Genomic DNA, 20,841 nt, shown 5'->3' on the forward strand with positions numbered 1-20,841 from the left:
TCACTTGCACCTACACGAAGGCAAAGCGTACCTTTCTCAGATGATGTGCCGCAAAAACGAATCGTGGAAGGGCGGTATCGTAGCCGGCGCGAACACCCCAAGGGCGGGAAGTTACGACCTTTGCTACTTTCGTCCAGTGATTTACGTCCTCCCCAGGGTGTGCAGTACGATTCATTCTTGGCAGCAGGTGTGAGCATGACAGTCACTGATGCAAATGGAGAATTGGTGGTTGTTCGATCCCCTTTACGCGCGGAGCATGCCTCTTCCACGCCATCGACGACTTCGTTTGCGATCCCTGGCGAGCCACGACGTTCCTCTGCTTCGATACCACAAGCACCCAGCCCTCTCTCCCAGTCCGTCTCTTCGCTTGGTCCCGTGGCGAAGGACGATGTGCCCCCAGAGGAGCCTCTCCCCGAGACTCCCCCCCATACCGATACTCCAGAGACCCCGGCCGAGGCCGCCCCCGCCCCCCCTGCTCAGGCTATTCTTCCCAAGGCCAATGCGTCGTCAAATCTGACGCGCATGCCACATTTACCTCCCAAACCGCGCGCAGAAGAAGCAAAACACCTGGCCGATTTCTCGGCGATGATGCAGGCTGCTAAGCAGGCGGAAAAGCAGCGCGTTCTGTCGAGCAGCTCAGAACGACGCAAGCGCATGGACGAAGAAGCGCAAGTACGCCCTGTATGGGACCAAGAGATTCTTCCATGCTGGACACGTGCACGCGAAGAGCGCAAGTACCATGACCTGTGGTGGGGCGGTATACCTCCTTCGCTGCGGGGCCGACTTTGGCCACGCGCCTGCGGCAACAATCTAATGCTCTCCCACAATCTGTTTGCAAAGGCGCTGGCGGCGGTGCAGGCAGCGCAGGCTGCCGATCAATTCCCTGCTTCCTTGCTGAACGCCATCAAGGTGGATATGGCCTCCACACTGCCAAGCTTGCGCTTGTTTGACGAGCAGGCTGGGCCCTTGTCGCAAGATCTCACCCACCTCTTGTTGGCGTATGTATATGTGAGGGCTGATGAGGCATCGCAACGTGAACAACAATCCACGCTGGATTTGGCATCCTTGCACGACCTTTATGACCTCTACGTACCAGGCACGGCGCCCATCGCGGCCATGCTGCTTATGAACGTATCTCCCCCTCATGCCCTAATTGTCCTCATGAATTTGATTGCGAGCAAGAGCTGGCTCAAAACCTTGCATCGACTCGAAAGACGTCAGTCGGTGGATTCACACAGCCGAGACGCTATACAGGAGCAGCTGCAGGGGTACGAACGTGTGTTTAGCTCGCTCTTGGCCGAACGTATGCCTGATATTTATGCCAACCTGCACAAGATGGGTATCCGACCACAGGATTATGTACGGCCATGGATTCAGACCATGTTTGCCCCATGGCTTGAAATTGATACCGTATCACGACTGTGGGACATTATGTACGTACTGTATGTGTACTAACGACTAGTATGTTGGAGCAAGGCGACGCGATTCTGTTCCGCATTGCTCTTGCGATGGTCTCGCTCCTTGAACCTCGCCTTTATGTACGCGATACCGAGGAACTTCAAAGTGTTCTGCATGGCACTAATAAAGGTGCAATTCGTGTATGGCGTAGAGATGTCTATGGAATCAGCGACGATACCTCACCGCCACAAGACCAGATTTATGCACAGTATCAAATGAGTGAAAAGGCGGTTTTCGAGCAACTTCATGCCCAAGAAGGTTGGTGGAAGGACTTAACGCTACGTCGATTACTGGATCGTGAATTAAATCAGTAGATGTACAATGGTCACCAAACTATGCTTCATACAAAGGAGGAAATAGAGTGTCATCATGCAAATGGGGTGAATTTTCACGTGTGTCGTGGGCGGCATACGACGGCGGTAGCGCTTCTTCCAACGACGGCGGCATCGAATCTGGCGGCGGAGGTGGAGGCTGGCTAGATGGCGCCGCCGCCGAATACGACGGTGGCTCGTGCATGGTAGTGGGCAGGCATGGAGGGCCTTCTGCCGTCATGGCTTCGTACGTCGTAGGTGCATCCCATTCGCGTAGGGAGAGAGAGATCGTAGGCTGCGGCTGGGCAGCAGCCTCCTCGAAGCCAGGCAATGTATCGCCATCCGCGGTGGGAGGTAGGCTATCGGTGGGAGCATAGTCAGGCAACGCCGTCTCTGTGTTCATGGTGATATCGCTTGCCTCCATTGCCATAGGAGGGGTAATGTGGCCCGTCCAAAATGCATTGGCACCTGAAGGCTGCGGAGCCTCGCTTGCATCGTCGTACCCATCATACTCTTCTTGGGCCTGGAAGAACATGGCATACTCATCGTCTGAGTGAACAGCTGCTTTTCCGCTCACGTATTTCTCAGATGGCGCAGGCATTGGGTTGTTTCCGATGGCGCTCGGCAGAATCTTGATAATGCGCCGTGTTACAATATCCTTGTGCTTACCCATTTCGTTGCGAATCACGACACGGGCAGTAAGTACAAAGCGGATATTGTGCAAGGTCGTATCCTGGGAGATGGATTCACACACCCACGCACCACCTTTTGCGTATTGCGGTGCTGCGGCTGCAAGCCCTTCGCTGCCGGCCGACGTACCGCCTAGGACACTGGCGGGGTGCAGTACCAGTGTCATATGCACAGGCCGATGGGAATGGAACCGACATGATTTGCCTGTGACAGCAATATAGGACGAATAAATACGCGGAGGGAGCTGATGCAACGTCTCGTGAGAGGTGCCCCTTGTCTCGTGCGACAAAGGTGCCTCGGAAGCGAGCTGCTGCAACAACTCAAAGTCCGAATAAAGCTGCCCTGTAGGGTGTGACTGGATTACGCGGGTCAGAATCATCATGACACTTTGCAACTTCCATCCTTTTTCCAGGACCAGAGTATCGGCTGGTGGGGGAATGTGAACGTGCAAGGGTATAGGATCAGTTTGCCGGACCACCGAACGGTCCAGACGAAAATACGCACGTACAGGCGTATCGACCGCCCAATACGAGGGCTCAAAGGAATACTCTGCATCACCAGGCCACATCATGGTATTAGACCCGGGTCCAGTATTGGTATACATGCGCATATTTGTCTGTGAATCCAAAAACCGACGGGGGTGAATCAGGGCATGCGTGGTCAGAGCGGGCCCCGACGACGTATGCAGATGCGCTGTGATACGGTACTCTAAATGACCATGTTGGGTATGGATACATTGAGGTAGGTCTTCTGTCAGCTCCATAGTAAATGGCAAGGTGGATGGCACACGTGCCGACGCATCATGGGCTTCCCACAATGTTTGCTCCGTGCGTTGCAGTTCAACGACTTCAGAGGATGGTTCGTCAACCCATTCTGTGGCAGTAAACAGTAGTGTACTGAGTGTGAGTACGAGTTTCACATACCAGCGCTGGTACATGGCCAGTTCATGATCAGGTATGTCAAGTTTGGTGAGCACATCGCCAGAAATGCACGTCGGCGTGCCTCCCACACCAAGAAGACCATCCTGGAACGATACAGCATCATCACGAGGCGCTATCTCAAACATCGCTGGCGTATACCTGCCCGCTGCTTCACCTGAGATGCACTCAGCCTGATCCTCCCAGTGGCGAGCACAGCCTAGAGCGTCACAAAGCCTAGCGTTGTGACGCACGGTTGTCGTGCAAACGGCAGGAGGGTGGAGGTCACGTGGTCTACGGGGACACGAGCACCGCTGAAAAAAAACGGCTTCACTACATCGACCAGTGATCCTTTTGACGTGAGGTCCACCGATCCAACTTCATCATGTCTGAAACTCAAGTGAACCCCAAGGCTTTTCCGCTAGCTGATGCTGCCCTGACGAACCAGATTTTGGACCTTGTCCAGCAGGCTTCGCACTACAAGCAGCTTAAGAAGGGTGCGAACGAAGCTACCAAGACTCTTAACCGTGGTATTTGTGAGTTCATCATCATGGCTGCCGATGTCGAACCGATTGAGATTGTGCTCCATCTTCCTCTGCTGTGTGAGGACAAGAACGTGCCGTACGTCTTTGTGCCCTCGAAGATCGCCCTGGGCCGTGCTTGCGGCGTGTCTCGCGCTGTGGTGGCCGCGAGTGTGACAACCAACGAAGCTCGTGAGCTGCAGAGCCAGATCCAGACGATCAAGCTGGCGATCGAGCGTCTCTTGATTTAAACAGGCTGGATTTTTCTTTTCTATCGCAGCGTGTAGCTATGTAAAAATAGTAATACATGATTATGCCCCTATCCAACATCTTTGGTATGAAGACGTGTGTATCCGTCTTAAGCGAGCGCCTGACGCAGGCTCGAGCGTTGCGAATCGGTAAGTCGGTCCGGGAACTCGATATTCCACTCGACAACAAGGTCGCCCTTGCGAGTGCCTTTTGTCTTGGAAATCGGCATACCCTCGCCGGCAATGCGTGTGGTGCGTCCCGGGCTGATGGTCGTCTTACCAGCCCCTGGTGAGGGCAGAGGAACATCGATTGTGCGGCCATCCAGCGTGGTAACCCTGCGGCGCGAATTCGGCGTGCCTGGCTTGGGCGGGTCGAGCGCATCGACCAGCTTCAACGGCTGGATCAAGCGCAAGTCATCGCCATTGCGTGTGAATCGAGGGTGCGTACGCTCGTCCACGACAAACACCAAGTCCTGGGACTTGCCAGAGCTGGTTTCGTTGCCGGCACCTGCAAAGCGGACCTTGGTGCCCTTCTTCCAGCCAGGCTTGACGTCAATGGTAAGCACTTTTTCTTCGGTACGTCCGCTGGCAAGTGTGCGTCCCACTTTGAGCTTCTTTGTAGTGCCCTTGTACAGTTCTTCCAGGGAGAGGTTGAGCGGCGTCTCAAAGTCCTTGGCCGGCGCGGCTTTGGGCTCCGGCTCGGCGCCAAAGGAGGCAAAGCCCGGCATGTCATCGTGCATGCCGCCCATGCCACCCATGCCACCCATGCCACCCATGCCACCCATGCCACCCATGCCGCCCAAGCCGCCCATACCACCCATACCGAAGGGGCTTGCACCACCAAAGATGTGCGCAAAGATATCGTTGGGGTCAGATGGGTGGAATCCACCACTGCTGCCGAAGGGGTTGCCACCGCTTGTCGAGAAGCGGAAGGTACGGCCACCAGGGCCACCACTTGAGAAGCCACCCATACCTGGGAAGCCGCCAGGGCCACCCTCATCAGGCATAGGTACGCCACCCTTCAGGCCGTCTTCACCATACTGGTCGTAAATCGCACGCTTATCTTTATCAGAAAGCACTTCAAAAGCCTCACCGACTTCCTGGAACTTTTTCTTCGCAACAGCCTCGTTGTCTTTATTACGGTCAGGGTGCCACTTCAGCGCGGCCTTCTTGTAGGCTTTCTTAATCTCATCGTCATCGGCAGATTTGGATACGCCGAGGATCTTGTAGTAGTCTTTGCCCATGGTAACTGGCGAAACAGGGGCCCTAGTGGCGCACGGCACCCTTATAAGTACATGTGGAGGAGACGGGCCCCCAGCGCCGATGGTTCGTCGCGAGAATTCCACAAGCTTCGGTTGGCGACGAACACCTCCACATCTATCATCTACGAAGAAGGTACGATCGTCTGTGCGGCGTGGATCGCCTGCGACAGTTCACGCACCACGTCTACAAGGTCGTGAAGAAGAGGAGCTCGGTCCCATGAGGCGCGGTGGGCCATGATCCGTTCATAGCACGCAGCTCGTGCCTGTTCCAGTTGTTCCACGTTGAGTGTTTGAGTGAGATCCACCAGCGAGGCGACTAGGGACGCTTGCGCAGCATCGTCCAGCAAAGCGGAGCGATGTGGCACAGGCTCTGCTTCGATGGCAGGCTCCAAGGTGCTAGCCGGTTCTTCCATAGGCATAGGCGCTGGGCCAGGTGTCTCTGTCTCGGCAGGCTCTTCACTGCCGGGTCGCGACGTTGTCCGTGCGCGCTTCGTAGCCCGCTCAATGGTCGACACGTCCACCAAATGCCGTGCATCCGGCTCTTCGCCTTGGACACGCGCACTGTATCGCACACCATCGGGCCGTCGATGATGCACCAACTCGTCTTTCTTCTTTTCTGCCTCTTTGCGTGCTTGCTCTTCACGCGCAAGCACACGCTGGGCCATGGCCTGACACTCGGTGCGGAACGAAGACTCCACGTACTGATCCATGAGGATCGTCGCTAAATTCTGCATTTGGTGTGCACGGAACACACGGTCTGCATCCACCTCACTGGCCTCCTCGGCATTGGAGACGATCTTGTTGAGATCGGCCATAAAGTCGTCGCATGTCAGGTATTGATTGTGGTACAGTCGTTTTTGCATCTTGTCCAGCGACATGGTATATATGGTAAAGTCACGAAGGATATAACGTTCCTCCGCTTTGTCCGCCGGCGACGGGACGTCGTCACGCATCGCCTCATCAGCCGGGTCCTCCGTCGTGGTGGATGGCTCCAGCTCAGCTTCATCCTGCGGCGCTGGCGCAGCAGGCGGCGAGGCTGGCGCATCCGCGTCCGCGTCCGCGCCCGCTTCTGCTTCCGCTCCAGCCTCCACGTCCGACTCGGACGCCGCCTCCGCCTCCGACTCGTGCGATGCGTGTCGATCGTACCGCAGGGTAATGACAATCTTGCCTTTCTCGCGGCGCCATGTAAACTGCTCCATGAGCTCACGTAGATTGTATTCGTCCCATACGTCGCGCGTGAACTTTTTGTACTTTTTGCGCAGCTCCGAGAGGATAGTGCCTAGTCGGAACTTGAGATGCTCGAGCAACCGCGCATCGTTTTCCACTTGCTGGCTCAGCTCTACCGTCGTAGGCATACGTGGCGGACGTGGTGGCGCTTTCGGTAGCTCTTCGAGGACGCGGCGTTTGCGTGGCATGGCATCGGCAAACTCCGTCGGAGGCCGGGCAGCTTGTCGTGCCACGTCCTGGAAAAACAATGTACGTTGCACATCGCTAGGGGACGTGAGCGCGTATTTATGCAGGGGTCGGTAGCCAAACCAGCCTTGGATATCGTGCGGAAGCTCTGTCCATGGCACTTCGCTCGTAGCAAAGAGCATCATCGCATCGCTGGCCTGCAAGCCGTGCAACAAAGCGCCCACCACCTCTCGCACCTGGTCCGTGAGCAGCAGTGGCCAGCGATCCACATCCGGCACATACACCACACTCGGCATAAGACGCTTCGCTTCCTGGAACTGCTGCACCAGTATCGACTCGGGCGTCTGCGTGCTATCGCCAAGCAGCTGCGCGGCGGTGAGTGTAACGATATGGTAGCCTTCCAGCGCATGTAGGACGGCTTCAGCGACCAGACGCTGGCCCATACCCGCCTTGCCGTGAAGCAAAAGACGTGGACGATGCACCTGAGCCTGGGCCAGTGACTGCTGCAGCAGTTCGCGCTCCAGCATACCTGCCGCAGTGACAGGAGCCTGATCCGGCCAGTGTGACTCGGTCTCATACAGCGCTTCGTCAAGAGCATTGCGCTTCGCACGACGCGGGAGAATGCGCTGCAGAAGCGCTTCGCACGTGTCGACGGAAGCCCGCAAGAGCGGCGTCATATGCGGCGGCAAGGGCGACGATGCGGCCTTGGTCGATCGTGCTGACGACGGGACCATTTTCTCCAGGGCCAGCATAAAGTCGCGGCCGTCCACTTGGATGGTCTCTGGGGCCAGAAGAAGTCGATCTGTGGTTCGGTAGATTTGTGGGTATCTGCGCTGAATGGCATTGAGCGTGGCTTCGGTACAGAGCGCTCGCAAATCTGCGCCACCAAAGCCATTTGTAGCATCGGCGAGAACCTCTTGAAGGGCCGCGTCCAGCGGTGGCTCCCATCGACTCGTGTGAATGGATATGATACTTAGACGCGCTGCCCGTGACGGGAGAGGGAAGTAGAATTCACGATCAAAGCGGCCTGGTCGGCGCAGCGCAGGATCAATCGAGTCAGGCCGATTCGTCGCGCCAATCACAACAACCTGGCCACGGCCATCCATGCCATCCATGAGCGCTAGCAAAGTACTCACGATACTCGCATGAATTTGGTCCTGTTTGCTGGAGCGCACAGGCGCCAGACCATCAATTTCATCAAAGAAAATGATGCTGGGCTGCGACCGCTTCGCCTCCTCAAACAGCAACCGCAATTGCCGCTCCGCCTCACCGACCCATTTTGAGAGACAATCAGCGCCTTTGCGCATAAAGAAACTGATCTTGTGGCCATCCGTGGAGCAGCTCGCGGCCAACGCACGCGCCACAAGTGTCTTGCCCGTCCCCGGTGGCCCATGGAACAGCACACCGCGAGGCGGCGTCACTCCAAAGCGCTGGAAGACTTCTGGGTACAGAAGAGGCAAGCTGACCATTTCTTTCAGCTGCTGCACATGGTCTTCCAGACCACCGACTTGGTCAAAGTTCACGTCCATGTTCACGCCCAGCGGATCGATATCGGCCAATGGATCACTTTCGCGCGTAAGGCGTCCAAACGCATCGGTCGAGGAGCCCAGCCCACCACCGGGCGCGGGCGCAGGCCCGTTTTCCAGCATGGAGTTGGCACTGGCACCCCCCAACACGTGCCCACCTGTGTTGCCAGTCAGATTGGCGCGTGGTGGCTCGTCATCCGAGCTGTCCATATCGCCAAAGGCATCTGCATAGTCTTTGCCTGTCATAGAAAGCGGCAAACCGTCCCAGCCTTCACGCCCTGAGCGCTGTCGCGGCAGTGAAGAGAACGGCAGGCTCGGCAGTCGTGGGAATCGCGTGGTGTACGTCCCATCGTTGTCGTGATCGCGCTCAGTCGCGCGTACAGAGTGCGACCGTGATGATGTGCGACGAATGCGTCGTCCAAAGCCGTCACGCAGCGGCTCGGCCGGCGGTGCAACGAGAGAGTAATTGATCTTCTTACGCGCCCGAAAACTGTATGAACGGTGCTCAGGCTCTTCATGATCATCACTTTCCGCCGACGACTCACTGCCCGCCTGCTGTGCAAGACGACGTGACGAGCGTGAGGCGGCCAAATTCATCAGGTTCTCACGCCGCCGAGCTCGCTCAGCTCGCTCCTTGGCATGCCGTGCGCGAATCGTCTCTGCATAGTCCGCATTGTCATCTTCTTCTTCGTCCTCGTCCGAAGCAACAAAGTCTCGCAGACTCTTACTCACACGCGTCGATCGACGTGGCCGTGCATGCACAGTAGCTTCCTCGTCGTCGTCCCACGAAGGCTCGACGTAGCTCGTCGTCCGTCGCCCACTGCGTGTATAACGCACAGGCCGGATCGTTTCCGGCGAAGCATCCTCCCTCTTGGGCTCATGCTCCGGAGCCTCGTACGTGTCTTCCATCTAGCTGGTCAGCGACATGACTAGACCTACCTCGTCCAGCTCGCCCTCTTCAAAATATTGCTTGTAAAAAGCACCTTGCGCCGCTTTGCGCTGCGAGCGACCATGCACAGGCGAAGCTTCGCCGTGCGAATGGCGTGAGCTTCGTCGCGGCGACATCTCCGTGGGCTGGCTACGCGTTGCCACGCTCTTCTCTGGCCCCTCGAACGAAGGTCGATGAGAGCTCTCGCGTACGCGACACGATGCGCCGCACTGATTGGCCGCTACCACGTGATGCGACGCGACACAACCTCTGGCACCCCTCACGCTCTACGCGCGTATTACACGTCGCTCTCGCGCGTTCGGCCCTGGCAGCGTTGTTCGTACGTGCGTGTGCTGCCCCGATGCCAGGACCCACCAATGATCCTGTGGCAGCGAAACAGGGGGCCTCCAAACTCGCGCCTATTTTCCATCGCATTTCAGCCGAGGAAGAGGCGGCCGCGTTGGAAGCTGCATGTGTGCATGGATCACAAATGGCGCAGTATGGATACCATGACACGAACCTGCACCCCCTGCCGAAGCATTTAGTGCGATACATTGAGCCCACAGAAGGTGAATATGACCAACGTGTAGAGTACGATATGGATGAACAAGGTACGCCAACCTACCACTGACGTGAAGATCAACAGTGGCTCGATACCCTCAATGCAGAGCGCCGAAAAGAGCAACTAGACCCTATTAGCTACGAGGCCTTTGAGATCATCATCGACCGACTAGAGAAGGAATGGTTTGCCTTGGTAAAGCGAATTCCCTCACGCTTCTCCATTGGCGCTGCGATGGACGATGACGAATTCCCAGAGGACTCTTACTGTGCTATCTGCGACGACAATGAATGTGAGAACTTGAATGCCATTGTGTTCTGCGATGGATGCAATTTGGCTGTGCACCAGGAATGCTACGGTGTCCCTTACATCCCCGAAGGCCAATGGCTCTGCCGCAAATGCACCGTCTCGCCCGACCGTCCTGTGTCGTGCGTGCTGTGTCCTAACGAAGGAGGTGCCTTTAAACAGACCACCGAAGGGGCATGGGCACATTTGCTATGTGCTATGTGGATCCCTGAGACAGGGGTCGGCAATACGGTCTACATGGAGCCGATCGACGGCATAAAGGCGATTCCCAAAGCGCGCTGGCGGCTTCGCTGCTACTTGTGCAACAAGAAAGGTGGCGCCTGTATTCAGTGCGAACACCGCTCTTGTTTCACTGCGTTTCATGTGATGTGTGCCCGACACGCTGGCCTTCTCATCCAGCCACGGCATCGCAGCGATGACGACGAAGAGACGGAGGATACCAAGCCAGAGACATGGGCAGCGTACTGTCACCATCATTTACCCCCCGAACAGAAAGTAACGTTGCGCGAACGAATTCGCGGAGACGAAGCCATGTCAGACACAGACAGCGTGTCGGACGTATCAACCAGCGAACTATTGCATCAGCCGCCACGGCCCGGGACGTCCGCGTACAATTCTATCGTCTCGAAAAGTGCCCGAGCTTATAACAAGCTGTACTCGTCAGGTCCCTTGCCGGTCCCGAACTACATGGTCCATCGTGTTATGGACTATATTCAGCGAATTCATTTTCGACGCAAACCTCTGGCTGTCTCGATGATTGTGCGCTATTGGAGCTTGAAACGGCAGGATATGCGAGGCGCGCCTTTGCTGAAACGTTTGCACATTGAGCCATGGACGGTCGGCCACTTTGTCGATGAGCGAACATCGGCGCTGAAATTGGCCAAGTTGCAGTACCTTTTCCGCTTACGAGAAGACTTGGAAAAAGTGCGGCTCCTCACAGAATTGGTGCGCAAGCGTGAAAAAGAGAAGCTGCGGCAGCTCACCTTGTGGCAGTCTATGCTGGATATGGGTCTTCTGCACAAGCAGGCACAGCTGCGCAAAGCGCTAGCGAGCGTAAAGAGGTATGTATATCACGCACTCACCCCAGTCTCGACAAAGCAGAATGGTTCCTCCTGCCTGTGTCCGTGGACGACGTGCCGGATTATTATGATATTATTGCACACCCCATGGACTGGACAACGATCCAGAAGAAAATTGACGATATGGCGTACAATACATGGGACGAATGGGCCACCGATGTGACATTGGTATGCACCAACGCGATGCAGTACAACCGGGCTGACTCGCTTATCCACAAGACCGCGCAAAAGATCTTGAAGCAGCTTCCCAGCATTACACAGCAGTATAAAGATGACACATTTTCCGACGATACCTCGGGCTTGGAACCCCCAGCGCCCTTGCTGGCCATGCTGCGCGCACCACATGCGTCCATCCCGCCAGGCCATACGCCTATGGAGGCACCGCCTGACAACGCAGATATGATGCAGGCGTTCCTTACGCAGTGGTACACAATCCCACCTGCTAAGGTTACACCGTCGCCCTCGCCCTCCCCAGCGCCTTCGCCTGTGAAGAAAGCGGCGCCGGTGAAGCAAAAGCGTTCTATCCCTGCGGCGCCCACGCGGCGAAGCACACGTCACGCAGCGCCAGACGTGGAGCCCGCGGGGCCCGTGTCCGAGCCTCGCGTCCTAGAGGAGCTGAATGCCAAAGACTCGTTTAAGTACTTCAACGTGGGCTGGCTCCTTCCCCCCGGCACGCGCCGCGGCAACCGGCCACGACCGGAGCCACGCGCACCGAAACCGCGGCTGCGCAAAAAGGTCAAAGTGGCTGCCAAGCCCGACGCAGCCGAAGCGGATAGCTCGTCGCTGAGCGAACTATCAGATGCATAGCTCCATAGTATACCTACCTGTACTCTACGCATACTGTTCACCATGCCTGAAGGAAGGCGCTGCCCCTGTACCTCGCATCATGCGTTTTTGGCGCGTGTCGTCTTGCAGATCGTCCCGCGAGAAGTAGTGCCGTGCCACTTCCATAAGCCATTCCGAACGGATCTCCATTACTTGGCGCATAAAGTTCTTCGAAGTCTCCACCAACTCAAAGTAGCACAGGAAACGAGGCTGTGGCACGTGCTTGTACAAGCACGATGAGGGGTGGACATACACGGTGGTATTCTGCTTGATACTGCGGTACGTCTCCCCGCCTTTTTGCAGCCGCGCGGTATTCATAAAGTAGCCTGCTGTGATGGCTTTCTGGATGCCTGTAATATTCGCCGGATTGGGATTCGATTCGGGGATCAACTCGACACGCTCACACAAGTGGGCGAGCTGCTCACGAATGTCTCGTACACGCCCCAACGTCTTGGGCTGAAGGAAGTTGTCCATGCAAAACACTTGGCTGTACCCGCTCTCGACCCATTGCTCCCAAATGTTCAGCAAGGTAAAGTGATCGCCACCGGGCCGCGTAAACGTCTGCCGTGCTCTGTCCGCATGCAGCTTCTTGTCTTTGGGCCGGAAGAACAAACTGCCACTCTCTGCCAACATAGACACAATGGACAACACTTCTTCCGTGCAGTGGTACTCTTCACTCGCAATGATGGCTTTGCTCATCATCGGATCCACAGGGAATTCGGCCATACGTCGGCCCAGCTTGGTCAGCTCGCCGCGGTCATTGAGTGCGCCGAGCGCGTACAAGAGCTCTAAGGAACGAATGAGGGTGTCCGTCGGCGGCGGATCCAAAAAGTCAAAGTTGAGCAAGTCATGAATACCCACCGACTTGAGAAGCAGTACCACATTCGCCAGGTTCGTGCGCTGAATTTCCGGAACGGTGTTTTCTTCCATCTCGTTTTGGAAGGCCCATTTGGTGAACAGGCGGAAACATTTGCCAGGGCCGACTCGGCCTGCACGACCCGCGCGCTGGTTGGCCGAGGCACGCGAGCATGGCACAACCGTTAATGCGGCCATACCCGTGCGAGGATTGTACGAATTCTGTTTCACAAACCCTGGATCGATCACGAACGAAATGCCATCGATCGTAATACTTGTTTCGGCAATATTCGTCGCCAGCACTACTTTCCGAGCGCCGGGCGGAGTAGGTTCAAAGATTTTGGCCTGCATATCGCTGGGTAGGTTGGCATAAATGGGGCACACAATCAGCTCCGGGATACGTCCGCCTAATGCACGCGCTGTTTGCTGCAAATTGTCCATGGCCACGTCGATTTCATCCTGGCCAGTGAGGAACACCAGAATATCGCCCTTGGGCTGCGTGGTATGAATTTGAAAGACTGTTGTAATGGCGGCATGCAAGTAATTCGCCTCTGGCTGCGGTGTATAGTGGATGTCCACGGGGAATCGGCGGCCAGGGACATAGAAAATGGGGGCATCATCGAAAAACTCACTAAACTTTTCCGCATCGAGTGTCGCACTGGAGATGAGCAGTTTGAGATCAGGGCGGAAACGTGCAATGTCTTTCACAAGGCCAAAGAGGATATCGGTGCTCAGCGTACGTTCATGTGCCTCGTCAATCATGATAGCAGAATACGAGCCGAGATCTGGGTTGGTAAGAAACTCGCGTAGCAGCATGCCATCGGTCATGTACTTAACGACCGTCTTGTCTGACGTACAGTCCTCGAACCGGATACTGTAGCCACATTCCTGGCCAAGCCGTACGCCCATTTCTTCTGCGACACGCGCAGCGACACTCATCGCAGCAACACGACGGGGCTGCGTACATGCGACCATCTTCCCGTCCTTCGTATAGCCTGTCTCATGAAGAAACTGCGGAAGCTGGGTCGTCTTGCCTGATCCGGTCTCGCCGACAACGATGAGCACCTGGTTTTGCGCAATGGCTTCTAGGAGCTCTTCACGCAGCGCATACACAGGCAGCGAACGACGCGTTGCCTCAATGGTGGAAGCGCGTTCTTCCGCCTCCTGCAACTGTTTCTGCATGGCCAGCTCTTTTTCTGACATGGTATTGAGCTGGCCTTCTTTTTGCTTGTCCATAATAAATTGAATCGCCTGCGACTCGTCAAATACATAGTCAAACGCTTGTTCTTCAGGCACCGCAGGCTGATCTAGCAAGAGCGAGCGTTGAATCTGCTCCTTCTCAAAGGCATCGCCTTCGGATGTGAGCTTTTTGCGCGTGGATTTGCGGTCGTGCGCATCATCGTACCTGCGATCATGCAACGCCGCCTCTTTGCGCTTACGATCCAATCGCCCTTGCTCGGTTAAGTAGTCTTCAGGCAGGATATACCCTTCTTCACGATCATCCAAGGCCTCATATTCTTCGGCAAGACGCAGGATTTCGCGTTTGTGATCAAGCTCGCGCTGTTCGCGCTTGGACAATTGCACGCCTCGAAAGAATGTCTCTTCATCCTTAATTTCCTGACGAAGGAGCTCGACTTGCTGCTTGGATCGCTTGGCCAGGTACTCCTGACGCGACCGATCACGCAGGGTATCGTACGACGCTGAGGGCCGCGCCTCGTCGTCCTCGGGCATAGTCGACGGTGGGGAGGCAAGAGAAAGGACCCACTCGTCGCGAGGCAACGACGACCGCCACGCGCGGCCCTCCACTTTCGTCGCTCCGCCACGCTCCTCCATCATGTCGGACACTGCGATGGATGTTGAGGCGCCTTCGACAACGCAAGGTGGTGAGCAGGCGCCGCGTTTCCAAGTGAAGAAGGTACGCGTACGAATGCTGACGTAGCAGTGGAATAGCGTTTGTCTTTGGAGTTGGGATATCCAGGTGGACAATGTACGTGGCTTGGATCTAACTGTCAGTGCGCCATCTGCCGCAACCAAATTATGGATCTGTGTAGGTATCGTTGAGCGACTCACATCTAGGTATTGAGTGCCAAGCCAACCAGGGCTCTACGACAATCGAGGAATGCACGGTGGCCTGGGGCGCTTGCAATGTACGTGACGCCCAACTGACACACAGCATGCATTCCATTTCCACTGCATTTCCCGCTGGCTCAAGACGCGGCCTGTCTGCCCACTGGACAACCGTGAATGGGTATTGCAAAAGTAGGTACCCTACATATACTCACCGCTAGGTACGGACGTTAGTCGCTATACATGCTATGGCCACGACACGAGACGCACGCAGCCATCGTCGCCGGCCGATAGAAGTTGATAGGACACCTGATGATACGAGTCTTCCCAGGCGCCCGGCGGGCGGAAAGCCAAGCGATGCACGGTGCCTGTATGATGCCGCGAGAGAGTGAATTGTACACGCCATTCATACGTAGACGACGTCGTGCGCTCTGCCGTGTACACCACGACATCTCCGCCTTCTAAGCCCACGGCCAATGTATGCTGAGGACCCCACGCCACGCACGTTACAGCATCCTTCAATGCGAGGGTCGCGCATAACGTGTAGGGCTTGGAAGTGTCAGGGATAAGCGACCATACTTTGACCGTTTTGTCGCGCGAAGCGGTGGCAAAGAGTGTCGATGGCGCCTCCCATGCCCAGGCGCCATCCCACAAAATACGTGCGTGGGCTCGCTCGCCGATCCACGGGACATACTCGTCGGCGTGCCGCACAAACACGCGCCAGGATCGATCGCGGCTCACAGAAAGCAAGTAGCGGCCATCGGGGGAGAAGGCGACGCGCGTAATCGAAAGTGCATGCCCCTCGAGCGGCGAGCCACATGGCTTGAAGCGCGCTTGGCCGTCGAAGAGGCGGACGACAGCATGCGTCGCCGTAGTCGCTTTGCATGTACTGGCAATAAGCTGCGTCACAGGATCAATCGCGACGCTCAAAAGCTCGTAGCCATGGCCATAGAGCTTTTCCAGCTCCGGCCAGAGAGTCAGCGAAGCCAACGATTCAGGGCCGGGCGGCGTAGTGAACGTCGGGGTAGCCACATCGGACGACGACGACGAAGATTCTACCGCGCGATTCGATAGGCCCAGCGGAGGAACATGTGCAGCAGAGGCGCGTGTTTCTAGGGCGCCACCCAGGAGCTGCGTCGCTTCCATGCCCGGCTCTATGTGCTTCGCAGCCAGCCACGCACGAATACCTGTGCTGCCCACTTTGCTGGCTGCAGTCGATGAGGCGTTGCCATGCGCATCGACCAGGCGCACGACATAGGTGTGGACAGGCGGCACGCCGTTCTTCGCGCGCGTATCGGCAATGACCTGGCCACCACTCACCGTTTCCTCCGTGAGGACCAGCACACGAAGCGCCTCGGCGGTCCCAGCTGGACCACATACGTCGTGAATCGCGACGCAGTCCGTATGCAGCGGAGCGATTGTCGATCGGAGATCGCGCACAAAGTGACGCACAGCCGCTTGGCGATGCTCGATGGATTCGACGTACTCGCGATGTTTCTTCGAGGTAAGCAGCTCAGGCCCTGTCACGCCGACAATCAGAGTGTCTGTAGCGCAGAGCGCGGCCATGCTCAGGAGCAGTTTGTGGCCAATGTGCAAGTGGTCAAAGGTGCCGCCGACCGCGACGACGGGACCTTGCGCGGCACTGGTATACTCCATGGGTGGTACGTCGCTGGAGCATGGGCCAAGTGGCACCGTGTGTACGGGCAACGGCCATACGGACCAGGACGACGCTGGGCGGAAAGCCCCTTCGACGTCCCACAGCCCTTGCACCATGGTATGCGTACGTGCCCACTGCGTCACAAGCGCCTGGGCTTGCGGCGTAGAAGAGGCGGCAGGAAGGATGTACACAGTGATATCTGCCAGGAGGTGATCCTGCGCTACCGCCGCGGCCCATGCCTGCAAATACAGCTGCTGAAGCAGAGCTTCGACATCGCGTAAGGAGCAGGTGGACGAGGGCCAGGCGCGAGTGCAGTCGTGCAACGCCTCGGCAAACACCAGCACAGAGAGGGCGGCTGGCCGGCTTTCCATCGCTGCATACATAGCGTCACGAAGCGCTTCGCCTTGGTGCCACTGTGCACGTTCACGCACCTCCAAAGCAAGCACATGCCGTGTTTGGGGCATAGTCTGGAAGGTGCGAAGCTGCTGTGCGCTTGTCACAAACGCCTGCGGCGCGCCAAACACACGCAACACTTTCTCGTCGGCGGCACTCACAAACGTCGTACGATCGAGCCACGCGGCATCGTGCATATCGTAGCCGTGCGTTTGAGGGCGTGCGAGTTCATGCCAGGTTCGCGTGTCGGCATTGTGCCATGTCCCATGCAGCCGCGTCGTCCGATCCAGGCCTGTACTGAGGAAATAGTCGCCTAGTGGCTCCCAAGCTACGCTCTGGGCAGCACCTGCGTGGCCTGACACGGTCCACAGTGGTGCCCACTTCTTGTCGGCCGATCGCTGCCACACATGCAAGGCACCCTGCCGATCGTGGGCAGCCACCGCCGGCGTATGCCATGCCGACGAGGGATGCCAACGGGCGCCAAGGAAGCCGCCACTCAGACTGCCTACGTCGCCCAGACGGTGCATCGGCAGCCACATGGACTGCGCAGCCTCAGGGTCCGACAACGCACACCAGGCCGACGTCGCATCAGATGAAAGCACATGCGGGGACCACATCATCACACTATTGTCCACCGAGCTAGAAAGAAGCACGGCTCGTGGCGCTGTGCCTGCGCGCGTCGGGCACCAACGCACATCGGTGACCCACGCATCATGGCCCAGCAGTAGCGCGTCCAGGGACAAGGCCCAGGGGCGTCCACCCATCGTAAGCCAATGCGTCTTGGTCTTGATGCCCTGATCGTCGGGCATGAGATCCTGTGCCATCTCTTCAAACGTGTCGCGTGGCGTAGTGTCGTTGGTATCGCCGCAGCTGCCGCTCACATCCGTCTGCCATTTCCATAGTCGAATATGGGAATCTTGCGATGCTGACGCCAAGTACACACTCAGCTCTGTCGGGCGGTGCACATCCGCTGCCACGGTGAAATCAAGCGCACGTGGCCAGTCTGTATGCCCTTCGAGACGGAGGCACAACGTAAATGGCGCATCGCCGTCTCGCTGGTACAGAAACAACCGCTTTTCCGTCAGCGCTACGGCCATTAGCATCACTGGAGCGGGCCCAGGCATGCGAACCAACGCAATATCCATCGGGAACGCACCATCCAGCGAGATGGTTTGCACGCACTGCATGCTCGCTACGTCCCATACATGCAAATGAGAGTCAGAGCTGCCTGTCACAAAGACGTTGGATGCATGCTCGCGGGAGTACGGATCACGCACGACACCGATCGCTGTGATTGCGGCTGTGTGAGCATCCGGCACACTCGCCTCGCAGGTCCACGTCACAGGCAGCGATGAAGAAGGGCGCGCCTGCCACACTTCCAGCGCACCGCCGTACGATCCGAGAAGGACACGCGGCTGCTCTCCAGGCTTCTCTAGCGTGCGAAGCACATGGACCTCATGTGCAAAGTTGGTGGCCCATTTGTACTGCACTTGTGACATGGGATCCTAGACATGAGACGTTGTTCCTATACGTACACAGGGAGATACGGCCATGGCAAATGCCTTGTGGACACCAAATACCAGTACGTCGTGCTCCGTACCATGTTCGTCCGTCACAGTGAGCCATTCGGCCTGATGCGGCGTGCGATTCACCGCACAGGACAAGTACTCATGCCTCACCGACGACGCGCCATGGTCGTTCATCGCTAGAGAACCAGACTACCAAAAAATCGGTCCAAATACGACATGTGGAGGACTAGGCAGAACTACGCAAAGTACCCCCGACGGCGACGCACAGGCAGGCCACGGCATTGCGAGAGACTCAGCAAGGCCAAACGTGGATTCGCGTCGATCCATGCATCCACGCCCTCGCACGTCACCAGCGTGTCGTCTAAGTACAAGGAGGTCAGAGCGCCTGTCCAGGACGCGATGTAGTGTGCTGCATCGTCTCGCAGACCCGTAGAGGGGAGATGCAGCTCGGCCAAGCAGCGCTGCGTTCGTTCCGGTAGCGGCGGCGCAGGCATACTTGGATCCAAATGCGATACAGGCATATCAAGACCACCTAGATGCAGCGTATTTGTATGTGCCATCAGTTTATACATGGCATCGCCCAACGTGTATGACGTGGGGATCATGACTTGGTCGCGTGGAAGGACCCAGTGACTGGATACCCATGCACTACGTTTCTCCCCATTCATACGGACACATGCCATCGGCGCATGCCCTTGACTTTGTGCTTCGATCATGCTAGCTAGCATGTACATAGTATCGCCTGACAAACCACGTCGCCCTTGTAGCGATGTTTGGTGCCGACGTGCATACTCCACCATGTCATCAAGATTGAGAGAGCGCAGCTGGCTGGGTGTTCGGTCGTCCTCGTATGGGTACGGTAGCCACTTGTGCAGAAAATGGACGAGCGATATGCCTGACACACACAGCCCTGCCAAGCCCAAATGACAGATCTGCGACGTCGTATGGCATAGCTGCGAAAGAGGGCCCAACCCTAACCCCATCGACAGCACGTCCAGCGCGCCACTCTCGCCGACCCGCGTGTAATTCACATCCAACGAACGCACATGCCGCCCGCTCATACGGCACAACCCGCCTACAGCCACGTCGCCCATAAGCGTGTGCGATACATCCAACGTCGTCAGACGCTGAAACGGAATGCTGGGCGGCGTGGCCTGGGTACATTGCGCAACACACTCACTGACCATCGCAGCGACACTATCGTCCGTAAATCCTTCGCACCATGCGAGCTTCAAAACGGATAACACGGGGCAATGCATACCCAGTGCCATCAGACTCTCGGGCGATACACTCGTCATCGTCAAGTCCACATGCTCCAACGTAGCGCCTGACACTGCGACCAGCGTTTGCACGACAGTATCGTTCATAGATAGGCAGCCGGGTAGGCATACCTGCGTAAGGCGCCATGCTGAAGGCTGTTTCGGCGCTTTGAATAGTCGGATCAAAGACATGGGCGATAGACGCGTCAGGCCAGGGAAACGAAGCTCACGTAGGCCACTGGCGAGCAACGCCGCATCATCACTAAGTGCAAGCGTACCTGTAAGGCTCGCCAGCAAGAGTGATGCACACTTGGTATCTTGCGAAAAAAGGGGGAGGGAAGCCGGGAAAAACAATCGTCGGCGAACTCGCGCTCTCTGGGTCGAGGTGGTAGGGTAGGGCATAAAGTACGCCTGAATCACCTCCTTGGTCAGTGAACGTGGGGCATATTCACACAGTAAGTCATAGAGCTCATCTATCAGCGCAGAAGGCAGGCATTTTAGGTGCATGCCATTGGCTTCATACCACCACAACGCTTCTTGGTACGACCGAGGCTCTTCCATGATTGCCCGCCCGGCATCCCTCGCATCGCCGTCCCCTTCATCCTCATCCGGTATATAATCGTCCTTCTGCCGCTGTACACGTACTCGCTTCTTAGGTGGCGCTTTACCGCCTTCTTCGACGAGGCGCAACGTGTCCAGCACGTCGGGCGTCGGCAGAATATGTGTCGAGAAATACTGCGCAGCGCGTTTCAGGCACACATCACGTAGCGTGGGTAATCGATACTCTGCAACATAGCGTGCTTGTACACTCTCCGGCACACTTCTTCGAGATACATGGTCCCAAGACGCCGGTGGAAAGGGCGACATTTCATTCTGCACTTGCGTCTCCAGCGTATCATTCGCAAGGATCTGCTCATGCCTCTTAGATAGCGTAGGCGCCTTTTTCGAGGTACGTGATTGTGAGGCACGTCGCCGGCCTCGGCCTGTGATCGGTGCCCATCGCGATCGATGGGGCTCGGCGGCCATCCCCCTTACGAG

The 20,841-nt window shown here is 56.9% G+C and overlaps 10 protein-coding genes across 10 annotated transcripts; 4 read left to right on the plus strand and 6 right to left on the minus strand.

Moving 5' to 3' along the window:
• Positions 1-195: 195 nt before the first annotated feature.
• Positions 196-1,772, plus strand: Malapachy_2934 (hypothetical protein; the record flags this gene model as incomplete). Its single annotated transcript, XM_018137418.1, has 2 exons — positions 196-1,433; positions 1,463-1,772. 2 exons carry the CDS (start codon positions 196-198, stop codon positions 1,770-1,772), a joined length of 1,548 nt encoding a protein of 515 aa, XP_017993805.1.
• A 19-nt stretch (positions 1,773-1,791) lies between these two features.
• On the minus strand, positions 1,792-3,525 carry Malapachy_2945 (hypothetical protein; the record flags this gene model as incomplete). Its single annotated transcript, XM_018137428.1, has 1 exon — positions 1,792-3,525. The coding sequence occupies one exon, from the start codon at positions 3,523-3,525 to the stop codon at positions 1,792-1,794; it is 1,734 nt and encodes a 577-aa protein (XP_017993872.1).
• Positions 3,526-3,761: 236 nt separating this feature from the next.
• Malapachy_2907 (u3 snornp-associated protein snu13) lies at positions 3,762-4,148 on the plus strand (the record flags this gene model as incomplete). The annotated part of the gene is made up of 1 exon (XM_018137391.1): positions 3,762-4,148. One exon carries the CDS (start codon positions 3,762-3,764, stop codon positions 4,146-4,148), a length of 387 nt encoding a protein of 128 aa, XP_017993664.1.
• Positions 4,149-4,255: 107 nt separating this feature from the next.
• Malapachy_2931 (dnaj-like protein psi) lies at positions 4,256-5,389 on the minus strand (the record flags this gene model as incomplete). The annotated part of the gene is made up of 1 exon (XM_018137415.1): positions 4,256-5,389. The coding sequence occupies one exon, from the start codon at positions 5,387-5,389 to the stop codon at positions 4,256-4,258; it is 1,134 nt and encodes a 377-aa protein (XP_017993808.1).
• Positions 5,390-5,529: 140 nt separating this feature from the next.
• On the minus strand, positions 5,530-9,411 carry Malapachy_2928 (aaa-domain-containing protein; the record flags this gene model as incomplete). The annotated part of the gene is made up of 2 exons (XM_018137412.1): positions 5,530-9,255; positions 9,286-9,411. 2 exons carry the CDS (start codon positions 9,409-9,411, stop codon positions 5,530-5,532), a joined length of 3,852 nt encoding a protein of 1,283 aa, XP_017993745.1.
• A 224-nt stretch (positions 9,412-9,635) lies between these two features.
• On the plus strand, positions 9,636-12,025 carry Malapachy_2910 (bromodomain and phd finger-containing protein 3; the record flags this gene model as incomplete). The annotated part of the gene is made up of 3 exons (XM_018137394.1): positions 9,636-9,885; positions 9,913-11,200; positions 11,227-12,025. 3 exons carry the CDS (start codon positions 9,636-9,638, stop codon positions 12,023-12,025), a joined length of 2,337 nt encoding a protein of 778 aa, XP_017993712.1.
• Positions 12,026-12,049: 24 nt separating this feature from the next.
• Malapachy_2920 (pre-mrna splicing factor) lies at positions 12,050-14,629 on the minus strand (the record flags this gene model as incomplete). Its single annotated transcript, XM_018137404.1, has 1 exon — positions 12,050-14,629. The coding sequence occupies one exon, from the start codon at positions 14,627-14,629 to the stop codon at positions 12,050-12,052; it is 2,580 nt and encodes an 859-aa protein (XP_017993753.1).
• Positions 14,630-14,732: 103 nt separating this feature from the next.
• Positions 14,733-15,161, plus strand: Malapachy_2918 (e3 ubiquitin-protein ligase rbx1; the record flags this gene model as incomplete). The annotated part of the gene is made up of 4 exons (XM_018137402.1): positions 14,733-14,813; positions 14,841-14,885; positions 14,950-15,045; positions 15,072-15,161. The coding sequence occupies 4 exons, from the start codon at positions 14,733-14,735 to the stop codon at positions 15,159-15,161; spliced, it is 312 nt and encodes a 103-aa protein (XP_017993704.1).
• Positions 15,162-15,211: 50 nt separating this feature from the next.
• On the minus strand, positions 15,212-18,718 carry Malapachy_2929 (elp2-29 kda subunit of elongator and elongating rna polymerase ii holoenzyme; the record flags this gene model as incomplete). Its single annotated transcript, XM_018137413.1, has 2 exons — positions 15,212-18,520; positions 18,551-18,718. 2 exons carry the CDS (start codon positions 18,716-18,718, stop codon positions 15,212-15,214), a joined length of 3,477 nt encoding a protein of 1,158 aa, XP_017993746.1.
• A 62-nt stretch (positions 18,719-18,780) lies between these two features.
• On the minus strand, positions 18,781-20,829 carry Malapachy_2944 (hypothetical protein; the record flags this gene model as incomplete). Its single annotated transcript, XM_018137427.1, has 1 exon — positions 18,781-20,829. The coding sequence occupies one exon, from the start codon at positions 20,827-20,829 to the stop codon at positions 18,781-18,783; it is 2,049 nt and encodes a 682-aa protein (XP_017993871.1).
• Between the last annotated feature and the right edge of the window lie 12 nt (positions 20,830-20,841).

The sequence above is a fragment of the Malassezia pachydermatis genome, assembly GCF_001278385.1.
Source record: "Malassezia pachydermatis strain CBS 1879 chromosome Unknown scaffold1, whole genome shotgun sequence".
NCBI lineage: Eukaryota > Fungi > Basidiomycota > Malasseziomycetes > Malasseziales > Malasseziaceae > Malassezia > Malassezia pachydermatis.